The 13,506-nt window shown below is 41.0% G+C and overlaps 1 protein-coding gene across 1 annotated transcript in view; it reads right to left on the bottom strand.

Moving 5' to 3' along the window:
* Positions 1-13,506, bottom strand: part of SLC11A2 (solute carrier family 11 member 2) — a 45,220-nt gene that overhangs the window by 19,170 nt on the left and 12,544 nt on the right. Inside the window, exons 2-9 of the mRNA XM_031937888.1 lie at positions 8,534-8,605; positions 6,813-6,961; positions 6,169-6,294; positions 5,480-5,599; positions 3,092-3,198; positions 2,643-2,713; positions 2,468-2,535; positions 1,420-1,575 (exon numbers count right to left, since the gene is read on the bottom strand). Of these exons, the coding sequence (XP_031793748.1) occupies positions 1,420-1,575; positions 2,468-2,535; positions 2,643-2,713; positions 3,092-3,198; positions 5,480-5,599; positions 6,169-6,294; positions 6,813-6,961; positions 8,534-8,605 (869 nt within the window). The remainder of the gene's footprint in view (positions 1-1,419; positions 1,576-2,467; positions 2,536-2,642; positions 2,714-3,091; positions 3,199-5,479; positions 5,600-6,168; positions 6,295-6,812; positions 6,962-8,533; positions 8,606-13,506) is intronic.

Raw genomic sequence — 13,506 nt, 5'->3', positions numbered from 1 at the left:
TATCAGTGCAGACGTCACCAAAAGAAGGCTTAACTTGGAGTTAAAAAATAATTTTTAAAATATTCATTTTGATAATTGTATTTCAATACAACAGTACTATAGCTGTCACTTACATATGGCTTTAAGGTTTGCAAAATGCTCACTTTACCCCAAGAATCCAGTGAGGTAGGTGCAATTATTTGCTCTCATTTTACAGATGAGGAAACTAAGACATCTCCTCATCTGTAAAATGGAAACAAATAATTGCCCAGGGTCACATGGCCCACAGCAGACAAACTGTGGCCAAATTCGAATCCGGGTCCACTCAGCTGATATTCAGCATTTCCTATGTGACTTTGACATTTCTGATTTCAATCAACCAACCAGAAGGTCTCTCCTCTGACAAAAGACAAGGCCAGAAGGCAGGAAGGAGAGAAATCACCCTGTGCTCTATAAATTCAAAGGTGCAGTTACTATCTCGATTTTATAGTGAGGAAAGTGTAAGAGGCTAAGTGACTGGGGACAATGGCTATCCTGTACTGGATCTCAACTCAACTGTCTCTACTGTTCCGCAGCACTGAAGAACTGAAATAAATGCATTTTTAGGGGAAAAATTTTAATAGAATTATGTGGACCAGCAAGAGGACATTCTCTTCTCCTTCTCTGCTCTATGACTTGCTAGGGTACAATCATTCTCTCTCCTTTCCAGCTCTATGGAGATCCTAATCAGAGCCCTTGTCTGCAGCCAAGTGGCTGTCTGTGCCTGGCTCTCAGGAGTGGCCACGAGGCAGCCCTCTCACTTTCTTTTCCACCACAAATTGACTTCTGGCTTCTCCTTTATAATCTTGCCCATCCCTCCTCCCCTCTGCACCAAGCCCATCTTCACCCCCAACAGGAGGAGGAAGCTGTTGGATCGCCTGCCCCATCACCAGGCCCCCTCACGCTGGTGGGTCATTGAAGGTTGCCTCCCCTGGCCGGTTGACAAGGTTACTAGCACCTTCACCTGACTCTGCTAAAGGGTATGGAGGCAAAAGATACCAGGAAACCCCAGTTGGGGACCCTGTTCTTGGCTAAGTGTTTAGGGCATGAAGAGCATATGAAGGACATATGATAGGCCCTGATGGCTTCTGGCATCCTAATCCCCCCCTCCCCCGAGATCTCAGAGAGGACAAGAAAACTGCTTCAGGAGGCACTCGGCCTTTCTACAATGCCCTTAAACCTCAGTTTGGAAACCTCTAGTGCCACTGGGCAGTCTCATGGAACACGGCTCAATCATGTCAAAAAAAACCTCCAGCCCAGGAAGAGAGACCCTGGCTCTTTTCAAAACCTCCAAAGCTGATCTTTTAAGAGGAAACAGATAATTTACTTAAATCTGTTTCCCTTGTTATTGGAGGGAAAGAACTCCGAGTTACAGGACCCTCAGGGTCTGATCTCACTTACCTTGACTAGTGCGGAGTGCAGGTACATGTTGTGGGGCATAATGACAGCTCCCACAATGCCCACGGCCTTCTCAATCTGCGGGGTGCCACAGCCCGGGCAAGAAGGAATGAACATACCCTTCAGCACCTCAACCTGGTTGGGCTTCACTGTAACATACTGAACATCAATACCAGAGTGGTTAGCATCTCTATCCTGGACAAGGTCAGGTACCCATCACCCAACAGGTGCTCCAGCCCCAGGCTACAGAGGAACTTACAGTACCCATTATTCCTGGCTACTCTGACATGAATGAAGCTCTGCTCTCCAGGACAGTAGGGCTAGTAGGGCTAGCAGGCCTTCGAGCCTGGGCCCTGGGTACCATCCCGAAGGAAGAGGAGCACAGCATGGGAGACAGGAGGGCGCCCAGCACCTCATAGCCTCACAGGGTTAAAATCTAATCTAAAAAAATCATTTAAATCTACCTCAGAACCTGAGGTTTAGTCTACATGCAATTAGAGCTACAGACAGCTCAAAAGCTCAGTTCTGCCCAGCCAACTAGGCAAAATCAATCTGTAAGAAGGATTCAGAAGGAAGAGGCCGTTTTGTTCTTTCCTACATATCCATGCCTGCCCTGCCCAGCCATGGGTTCCATGAATGAATGTTTGAAAGCTCCATGAATCTGTTTTCTGGCACAAATACAAGGAAGCCTCTCCCACCTCCTGATATAGCATTGATTTGGGATGCATTTTGTGAGGAAATGACAAGAATCACTCAGGAAGCTAAGGAAATCTGCCAGGTTGCTATACAGGTCAAACCCTATCCATTGACTTCCCTTGCCCAAGGCCTGATCCAGGGTCAGAGCAGTCCAAGTTTTGCAGGACAGATCCCAAGCAGATTCCAAGGGATCTAGAACAACCTCAGAAGTCTGCTCTCCTCCTGATGGATCTGGGAAGCCACGTATAAGGATGGTTTTTGCTTTCCATGTGTGGTACTGAGTCATCCAAAGCTCATTTCCCATTTCTAAAAACTAACTGGTTTCAGAAGCTAAGAAACAATCTGTGAAACCTACTTCATATCCAAATGTGAGAGCCATGATGGTGATGAGTAAGCCAAAGAATGCTTCCAGTTTTCGCAAACCTATGGAAAAAAACATGGAAAGATTTCCTTAAGGAGACTGCTTCTACGGCAAAATTTGAACTTTCCTCCAGTACTGCTTCCTCCCTGACCCCACAACTGCTCCTTACCATATTTGTCCAGAAAGAGAAATACAAAGGTATCTGCAATGGTGATGAGAACTCCACCCCACAGAGGAACCCTAGGCCAGAGATCAGAAATGAAGATGAAGGGAAGGGGGGACAGAGAGTGGGAGAGCCTGCCCCTGCAAATCACGGGGGGCCAAATTCTGGAGGTACCCAGTGGCCGTGGCTGGGCCTCTTCCAGTGGGAATAGGACAGCGCCCACTAACAAGAAAAGCCAACGGCCTCCCCTCCGTTTTCACAACAGAAGCCACTGCAGGGAGAGGCTCAAGAGCCCTTCTCCTGGCATTCACAGGCTGGCCCGGCCCTGTTCACAACAATTTCACTTACATTTCCCCATGAGGCTCAATTTGTCCCACAACCTTTCTTCACTGGGGGGCTCAGTAAAAGGCTTGCAATATTGAGGGTGACTCAAACTTCTAGGGGAAAAAACTCACCTCCCAGCAGACAGGAGACTGATCGCAATAGCTGACCCTATGACTTCTTGCATATCGGAGCCTATAATGGCCGCCTCCACCATCAACCACAGAATAATTCGGGGGACCTTAATACAAACAGTGGAGAGATCAAGTTGTGTTGATATTTCAGAGAATGTTTCCTTGAAGGGCCTTGGATTTTTGCACATATATACAATTTGTCCCCAAAACCTTAGTGCCATTTGAACTTCTTAAATCCTTTAAAGCTGAACAGCTGCACTAGGGCTTGAGGGATACCCTATACAGGCCCATGTGCAAAATGACAAGTTACCCAGCTACATGAAGCCAAACACCACATCTCTGGCTCCATCTGTCCCCTCCTCACACCTCTCCTTAAACAGACTCAGCTACAGAGAGGCAATTGTGCTTCCTTCATTGGGGCATCAGGGGATTGTAGGAAGAGAGACAAGGACAAGGAAGCTGCTATTTTTATTCATTCCGTGGCACTCCTTAGGACCCCTTACCATCCTGCCCAGATGAAAATATCCTGAGGGGCTGAGGGATTTATATTTAAGGGATGAAAATATATTAAGTACTTGTTAAGTGCAGAGCCCCATTTCAAAGGGGGAAGAAGGACAGCAAATGACAGGATTACAGCAGAAAAAAAGGGGTCTCCTCTAAGTAAACAAGGTGGAAAACACCCAAGGACAATGTAACAGAAGTCTACAGGCAAGCAAATAAGCCTACAGGCATACTAGGGCCCCAGGGAGGAACAGTCCAGAGGACCAGGACAGGCCAGCTCAATGAGCTCACAGCCCAGACAGAAGCCGGCTGCTCAAAAATACCATCTCCTCCCCCCACCTTCCCCCCCCACACTTAAGGGCCTCCTGAGTCCAGCTGCCTCCGAAGGAAGATGCAGAGGGTCTGTCAGGGAAATATCTGGAGGAGCCAGCATCTGATCTGAGATTTAAAGGGTAGATGGACATTAAATAGGCAAAGGAGGACAACATTCTGGGCACAGGGAAAAGGGCTCACAGAGGCAGAAGGGGAAGAGCAGCAGATAAAGAGGAATCCATTCTAGCTGGCACAGAGAAGAATGGGTAATGGGAGCTAGAATGAAGGAGGAGACATTTATGGCCCACGCCAGCCTCAAAGGACAGAAAAAGGGCTTTCTTCTTCCACATCCTAGAAATACAACAAGAGGAAAGGAGCCATCTGAAGGTAGGTGGGCAAGTGCGAGAGCTCAGGAAGGCAGGGCCCACAAAGGAATAGGGGCAGGGGCCGGGGAAGCTGGACAAGAGGGGAGAGCATCCATCATCATTAGATGTGAAGCAAAGACCCAGGGCCATGTCTGTATTGGAGCATTGGAGCAGAGAAATTAAAAAGAAGCCCAGGGATTGCTCTCCAACCCTCAGTGGGATCGCAGGCAGCTAGGCCATGGGATACAAGCACAAGGCCTGGGTCTGCTGTCCCAGCTCTGGGTCAAAACCCAGACCTATCTCAGAAGGCCTGCTGCCTTCTCTATCAAATGAAAATAACAGTATTTGCACTCCCCAAAGCACAGGGATAGAAGGGATTACTATGACAAATGACTTAATCTTTATACGGTGGTTCTGTAAACTCTATAAGGTGCTACATAAATGTTAAGTTATTAATATTCATCAAGAGAACTCTTTTTCAGAACAACTTTTGACTATTATAAAAAGCTAAATTAATGGGGCAGCTAGATGGTACAGTGGAATAGAGCACCAGGCCTGGAATAGGGAGGATCTGAATTTAAACCTGGTCTCAGTCCTTTAACACTTACAAGCTGTGTGACCTGGGACAAGTCACTGGAACCTCAAAAATAAAGACCAAAAAATATGAACTATATAATGTCATATGTCTAAAAGACATATGAAAAAAGAATTGATAAGTATATGCCTACTTATCAGTTCTTTCTTTTTTCATATGTCTTTTATGTATATATGATATATCTATGTAGATATATCTGTATACATAGACTATTTGTAGGTAATCGTAGCCATGGGGGGGAGAAGGAGAAAAAAAAAATTTACATGATAATTTTGTTATCTATTTCAAAGGACAGCAAGTTGTGCAGAGTAGATTTACAGTTTCATATCCAATCATCTTTTTAAAATTGTATTGTTATAGAAATGCTTACATTCCATAACTTAAAAAGCAAATTTTTAAAAACCCCAAAACAATTCCTGGATCAATGAGATTATAGGACCATTTAAGGGAAAATGTGGAAGGAACTTGTAGCTGTTCACATGAAAGAACAGACAGCAAAGGTGAAAAGGACAAAGGGAGGAAGGACTGCCAGAAAGCAGTTGGGCTGAGAGATGTTCCTGCAGCTCACTGCAGGATTCTAGAGGAGGGGAGGGAGGAAGGTGGCTTGGCACTGACCTTGGGATACTGCTGGTGACACACTTCAGCAAGGTGCAGGCCCGTGACCACGCCCAGCCTGGCTGCCAGGCGCTGCAGCAGGAGCCCCACGAGGGTGGCCAGGAGGAGAACCCAGAGCAACTAGGAAGAATCAATTCCCTACTCATTAGACAATTGTAGGACCTGATATCCTCAGACTTGGACAAGTGGGAGACCTTGGCTCTAGCTAGCCTTGGCCCACCCCTGGCCTGAGAAAATCCCTGTCATATTGTGCAGCTCCATTTTCCCGATTTTAATACAATCCCTTCTTTTGTTACAGGAACCTGATGAGAAGTGTTTTGCTTTTGAAAGTACAGGGTTTTTTGGGGATCCCCCAAAATGCTAGGCTCTGAAATACTGAAAGACCAGGCTAGGCTTAGGACTAGGGCCTGACTCGAGATTTCACTGGCACAGGGAACTCCAAGATGAGGACATTACCCCTTCCACACAGGCACACCTTCCCTGAAACTTCTGCTGTTAGAGAGATGACCGCCCAGAGGGTCACTGCCACCTAGCCAGCATGTGTCAATCAGTACCTGAAGCCAGGCCTTCCTGTGGTGGAGACCCATTCTCTAAGACTTGTACCTCACAGTGCTGGTCAAAGACTGCCAAGGGTCTTCAAACCTGAGAAGCCATGAGCCCCAGAGAAAGGGGAGAGGCTGGAGACTCACCTTAAACTGGCCCACGGCCCCAGACTGCAAATCGGATTCTATGTTCCCTGGATCCAGATAAGCGATGCTCATGAGGAAGCCTGGCCCTGTAAAGGCCCAGAGTTTCCGGAAGCTAAAACAAGAATGCTATACAAGAAACAAGACATGAGGACAAATTCAGCTTTGCTCCCAATGGAAAACACAACCATTATTATAACAGAAGAGGACTAATGACCTTCTTAACTGTGTCAGAGGTGAAGGGCCCTAAGTGGCCCTTCCACTGCAGCAGCAGCTCCCTTGGAGTGGGGAGGTCACACAACAGGCAGAAGACCCTGAACACTCCTATAAGACCAACAATCCCCAAGTACAAGTCAGACAGCCCAAAAGCCACCAGAAATGGGAAAGAAAGAGCTTTTTTTTTTTTTTTTTTTGAGGCTCATAGAAAGGAGCAACCTTGCTCCTTCCTCTTCAGACTGGATCCTATACAGCAGAATCTTAACAGCCAAAGTTCAATTTTATGTTTGCCAAAGTTCAGAACTTCACAGGAGTGAAAATTGTTTTGAATTTTATTGAATATTTATTTTGAACTTTTATACCTGAAACTGTAAGAAACCCAAGGATACCTAAGTTCTCTGCATCTCTCTGTGAAAGAGAAGTTTACCAACCTCTTCCTCAGGAATGAAGATCTTCTCATCAAAGTAGGTAGTGAAGGGTGCATCCTGAAATGCAGAGGCTTCAGAAGGGGAGTGATTACTGTAGATGGTGTTGACAGCACTCAGGCTGGCAGTGTCCCCATGGTCCCCAGAACCATCTTCTAAATTCATATGAAAAATGGAAACACTTTAGGGAGAAATTCAAAGGATCTTACCCCCCCCCCCCCCCCATAAAACCCTTAATACTCTGACATATCACTATTATCAGTACAAAGATTCTATATGTAAAGAGATACAAGATAAAAAGACAAAGCAGCAGACAAGCTATATAACTCATCCAGACCAATGAAAACAGTTCTCATAGAACTTTCTTATGCCCTCCTCCAGAACCAAAAAGAAGAAAAACTGTATTTGCAGTTTTCCTCTCAAATTCAGCAGAAAAGTCCCAACAGTAAAAGAAATATCAAAGCAGGAAAGTGGCAGGACTCACGCTGGAGATACTCCGTGACCATTATGTCTCAGGTTCCAGGTGCTTCCCAGAAAATAAAACTTCCAAAGAACTCTTGACACACAGAAAGTCAACGAGTACAGAACTTTCTCATGTGTTCTGTGTCCCTTTATTCCTGCCTCAGTCAGCAATGGCCACTCACATGTTGATCAGGGCCTCAAGATAGAGTGATTCAAAGCAGACTACTATTTAGGTATTCCTTCCGCATTCAGCAATTATCTTAGAGGGAGGGAGCAGAGGCTAGAAGAAGAGTTAGGGGGATGAGGAGACCAGCTCACTCCATTCATGAAAACCAGGCTTCCAAAGTCACCACTATGCCCACATGTTTGCTTAGAGTAGATAGATGAAACATGTGACCCTATACTCAAGTTTCTCTGCTTGTTTGTTTGAGGGGGAGAAGGGGGAAAGGGAGACAGGAGAAACTCTCATTTTACAGGAGAACCTGCATGGCAGAATGGACAAAGTACTGAGTACATGAGTCAAGGAGACCTGAGTCTGAATGCTTCCTCAGGAATTACTAGCTATGGGCAAGTCATTTCACTTCTCACTCAGTTTCCTCAACACCTACCTTAAAGGTGAGATAACAAAAAGCACTTTTCAGATCTTAAGACTGCTATGTAAGTATTAGGTATCATCATCATCATCATCATCATCTTTGAATGACTAAAAAGCTAAGAGGATGGCCTCAAAACAGTATATTTAGGATGATCTAGAAAAAGAGAATAGAATTCTATTCTCTAGGAATTCAGAGTTGAAACTTTTACAGCTCAGCATAGCTCAAGCAGCTAGAAGGAGGGTACTAAGCAAGAGACATTCTTTACATATTCATAAACATCTCTTAGAACCCCTAAAGGCTCCTCACTGTTTGCAACCAGAACAATAAGGAATGCAACAGTTCTAGCCAGAGAGCAGACAAGGCTTTCAATTACACTCTGGTGCCTTGGGGGCCATGTCCAGAAAAGAAAATCTGATATAACCCCAAACAGAGCATTTATTACAGCTCCCTGGCAAGCCTGTAACCTCATTTTGCCCCATGTCTTACTTCAGAGGACTGCAGGATGGCAATCCATTTTAACTTACTGTCTAAAACTCTCTCCTTTTAGAAAAACAAACCTGTGGACATCATTATTATATCTAGAAGAAAAATTGCTGGGAGGGGATAAAAGACATGATTTACAAAACTATTTTGAACTTCATCAATAAATAACACAAAGCTTCAAATTACCAGCAGGCATCTTCTCTTTAGAACTTAACGTCATGGTGGACGCCGGTACATCCAAAGATTTAGTATAGGATTCTAGAAAGGGGAGAGAAAATGCATAAGAATAAATCAACAAGCACTGGGATCAACACTTGTCAACATTTCAGCTTTGTAAGTCTATGTGACCCCTATGTCCACTTCTGAAAAATATCATGAACAATCATGAGATAGCTTGAAAAAAACCTTTTTGGAGTCTGATCAAACCAATATCTAATCAAATGAGAAGAGTTTCAATTTGTAAGAAATATATCTGCAATCAAGATTTCATAATCTGGGGAAGTAAAGAGTAAGTATAAAGGGACAAGTATCAGAATCATACAATTGCAGTGCTACAAAAAAAAAAAAAACCCATTAAACTAGGAACATATGCATCATATATAAAATACAGGTCTAAAAAAGTTCGTCAAGGGCTTAAATAGGAAAGCAGTTATACCTGCCATCTTTCTCTAAACTCAAACCCTCTAAATAGAGATGGCAGTCTCTTCTGTTCTCCAGAGAAAAATTACGCATCCTACTTTGGCTGCCTCCTCTCCATCATGTTTAACAGCCAAGGTCTTTACATCTGTTCTCACTACATCTAAAGTCACTTTTGCTTTCCTGCCTTCTGTTCAGCCCTGTGGGGCCACGAGGAAATGCTAAGTTTTCTACTCTGAGTCCTTCTCAACACATTTTAGTCCCTTCTTTTTCAGATTAAATAAATTACTTTGACCTCTCAGTTTCTGTTCTTCAACCTTGACATTCTGTTGCTCTTTAAAGGACAGTTCTCAAGTTATCAGAAGATAGGAAAGTTCTTGAATTTGCCACAAGAAAAAGTTTTATAGTATTTAAATTTTCTGTGACCGAGTTAACCCAACATGGGGCTATCATTCGAATGTCACCAATATAACTACAAATAATGATAATCATAAGAAGGGTCATTCCTGAAAGCATCTCCTGTTCTGTGCATATTTATCAAACAATAGCACTCCTCAGTCAATTGACTTGAACTCTAAAAAGCTATAAAGAACAACAATATCCAATCCACTTCAAGTCTGTTAAAGTTAACAGCTCACCTATCTATGTTCAACCATGTGGGAATCTCACATATCTAAAACAGAATCCACAACCAGAAAAGAAATTTAAAAAAAAAAAAAAAAATTCTGATCACTCAGAAGAGATGAGTCAGAAAGCTCTATTCAGAAGGAATTTCAGGCCCTCACTCGGACAAAATATATTATCTTTATTACAAAAGATAGTTCTAATAAATTTCCTAATATGGTTTCCAAGCTTAAAGCAGTTGAGAAATAGCAAAATGAAGCTGCTATAAACAAGAACAATGACAATAAAGAAAAGACGGATGGATACATCAGTATATTCTTTTTAAAAGGGAAGTATATAATAAATTTTTGAAAGATCTGTCTCCAAAATCAGTTTCAAAAATTTTAATATGCTATCTGGAAAACATGTGTTTCTGGAACAACATAAATATGGCAGTTTCTGGACAGCGGAGGTTCTTGTTTTTTCTGTAATCTGGAAAGCAAAAATAGCATTTGGAAAAGCATAATTGCTTAGCAAATAGCAATTTTAAAAATCTACTGCAAGAAGATACATTATGACCAGAAAAGAGGAGAATATAAAGAGATTGGTCTCTTCAGCCTCAAAGCTACACTTATATTTAAAGGGAGAGGAAGGAAAAGAAAATAAATTGCACCATAATTTAAACAACCAAAATCATTAATTCTTCCAATTATGTGTTCTACAGACTGTTTACTGGATATAATTTCCTTTGGGCTCTGAAGAAAGTATCAAGTAGAAATGTTACCTAAATCTCCATCAAATTTGGTTACTAATAGTAATTGAATGTTGCATAGTTTTATTTAGTGGCAACAGACCCAGCTACCAATTCAAGATCCACTTCTTGCATTGGTGAATATACATAAAATAACTAAACAGCCAACACACAATTGCATTTTCAGCAAAAATATTTTTCGTTCCAAATTCTTTCCTTCTTTTACCCATTGAGAAGGCAATGTGAAACACTGTGAAATCATGCAAATTATGCAAAACATATGTCCATATTAGTTTTATTGCAAAAAATATTTTTTAAAGGGAAAAGAAAACAAAAATAGTGAAAAAACTATCTTTCAATCTATATTCAAACGAGTTTTTCAGTTCATTCTCTGGAGATTGATAGCACTTTTCATCATGACTTCTTCAGAATTGTCTTGGATCACTGAACTGATCAGGGTAGATATGACTTTCATAATTTGTCATCATTATATTGCTGTTTATTATAAATAATATCCTCTTAGCCGTCCATTTTCATTAACAAAAGTCATTCCAAGTTTTTCTAAAACTATTCCTTTTGTCATTTCTTTTCTTTTTTTGCTGAGGCAATTGGTGTTAAGTGACTTGCCCAGGGTCGCACAGTTGGGAAGTGTTAAGTGTCTGAGTCCAGATTTGAACTCAGGTCCTCCTGACTTCAGGGCTGGTGCTCTATCCACTGTGCCACTTAGCTGTCCCTCCTTTTTGTCATTTCTTACAACAAAATTCCATCACAATCACCTATCAAATCAGTTCTGCCATTTCTTAACTCATAGTATCTCCTCAATTACCAATTATTTGCTGCTGTATCATTTACAATTATTAGCTTCTATAATTTTACCCACATAGATTTTTTTCATTTTTCTTTGCTCTTTTAGCATAGTTCCAAATGGATTCTCCTTAATGGATGAATCAGTTCACAATCCATCAACAGTTCATTAGTGTATCTATTTTTCCACATTCCTTTCAGCATTTGTTATTTTCCTTTCCTATCATGTTAGCCCATAGGATGGATGTAAGGTGACACCTCAGAATTCCACGTCACTACAGATAGCTTTGATTTCTTTTTCTGAGAACTACCATAATGTATGAATTTTGAGTCTGGTTTTTTAAGTCATGCCCAACTCTTTACAAATCCATTTAGAGTTTTCTTGGCAAGAATATTGGCCCTTTATAAACTCGATTATAAAATAATCATTGGATTATTGGAAAATGGCTCTTACTTTTTATAAATGACGGTGCAATGGATAGAGTGCCAAGCCTAGAGTCAGGAAGACTCATCTTCCTGAATTCAAATTTGGCCTCAGATGCTTATTAGCTCTTATGAGTTGTGTGAGCCTAGGCAAGTCACTTAACTCTATTTGTCTCAATTTCCTTATCTGTAAAATGAGCAAGACAAGGAAATAGCAAATCACTCTAGTATCATTGCTAAGAAAATCCCAAATGGAGTCCTGAAGAGTCAAACACAATTGAAAGGACTGAACAACATCATCCTTACATATAAATAGGAAGGCTTTTATCAGTAAAACTTACTCTTGGATTCCTGTTTTCCTTCAAATATTGGCTGTATTAGTCTTGTTTGTACAAAATCTTTTAAACTTAATATAATCAAAACTATCCATTTTCCTTTCCTAAATTCTCTATATCTTTTTTGGTCATAAATTCCCCCCTTACCCATAAAATATTCCAACCCTCTAATTTGGTTATATCACCCTTTATGTTTAAATCATGTGCCCAATTTGACCTTATCTTGGTAGACAGTATGAGATGTTGGTCTATAATTAGTTTCTGTCAAACTACTTTCTAATTTTCCCATTTTTTTTTGTCAAATAGAGAGTTCTTGCTCTTCAAAACTTCCATCTTTGGACTCAATATCTATGCATTTTAATCTCTACTCCTAAAAGAAAATATTATTCTGCAACCAGTAGCCTTAACATAGCAATTTAAAGTTAGGTTTAATGGGACTAGTTTATCTCTTATGTGTAAAAATTACCCTAAAAGGTGATTTGTTCATTTTAGATAAAAAGTGGGGAAAGAAGGATCATTACACTTTACTCTCAAGATTGCAAAAGCTTTGCTTGTATTTACTGTTGGGAACCCATCAAAAGCTTCTAGGCTAACATTTGGGAAGATCAAGTCAACTTTCTAATAACACTCTACGTAAAGCTCTTAAACTGTCTAAATGGAAGACATCTGCTGTTCTAAGCTTATTCAAGGACAATAATCTCAAGTTATATGATTATGGAAATTCCATTTTTCTGATTTTATAGTGTTTTTTGCATATGCTTGATGAAGTTCCTTGAAAATGAAGTCAATAGCCCAGTGTTTAATAAACTCCAAAATATAAATTACTTGGGGTAAGAGTGCTTGTTGTTTAAAAAACAAAACAAAACATAAAAAAACCATCTAGGAATATTGGAAAGAAATTTGGCCAAAAATAGGTTTAAACCATTACTTATCCCATTTTTTACCATAAGTTCCAAAAAGGCAATCAAATAAAATATAAAAGGTCACATAACTAAAAAAAGAAAAATGAAGCAAAATGGATAAAGGGGCAAGATAAGTGCAAGGAACAAATTACAGAAAGCTCCTCCCTCCACCCCTTCCCACCCCTCATCCCAAATCCCTTTGGGGACTTTGAAGATACATTAGCAGAAATTCTGATGAGAAATCCAAGAAAAAAGACAGGGAGACAGGTTTGTAGCCACTAGGGTAATAGTTTTTTTGGCCTGAAGGTTGTCTACCCTAGTAGAAGTGAATATAATCCTAGGATAAGGTGGAGGGAGAATATATTTTTTATGACATGTGCATTCATAATGAAAAGACCCTATTTATGTAGAAACTCTTAATAAGTCAAGAGAAATACAGGTAAAGTTGAATGAACAATCACAAGGAACTTAAACCAGGATAATCCTTACATTCTAATAAAGGGAAATAGTACTTTATGTCCCCTCTGAATTCTATTATGGCCAATGGTCATAGAGAAAAGTCTAATTAGAAGAACTGGGAATGATCTTAAATGAATGGAAAGGGTGAAGATTAGGGAAAATCATTTTATATAATCAAGATGAGCAAGTGTACATCTATGCAAATATGGAGGAAAGGGTAGGCTGACACTTGAATTTCACAGATTC

This window comes from Sarcophilus harrisii, chromosome 5 (assembly GCF_902635505.1).
Source record: "Sarcophilus harrisii chromosome 5, mSarHar1.11, whole genome shotgun sequence".
Classification (NCBI taxonomy): domain Eukaryota; kingdom Metazoa; phylum Chordata; class Mammalia; order Dasyuromorphia; family Dasyuridae; genus Sarcophilus; species Sarcophilus harrisii.
Note: the sequence above shows the minus strand (reverse complement) of the source record. Positions and strands in the feature narration are given on the sequence as shown.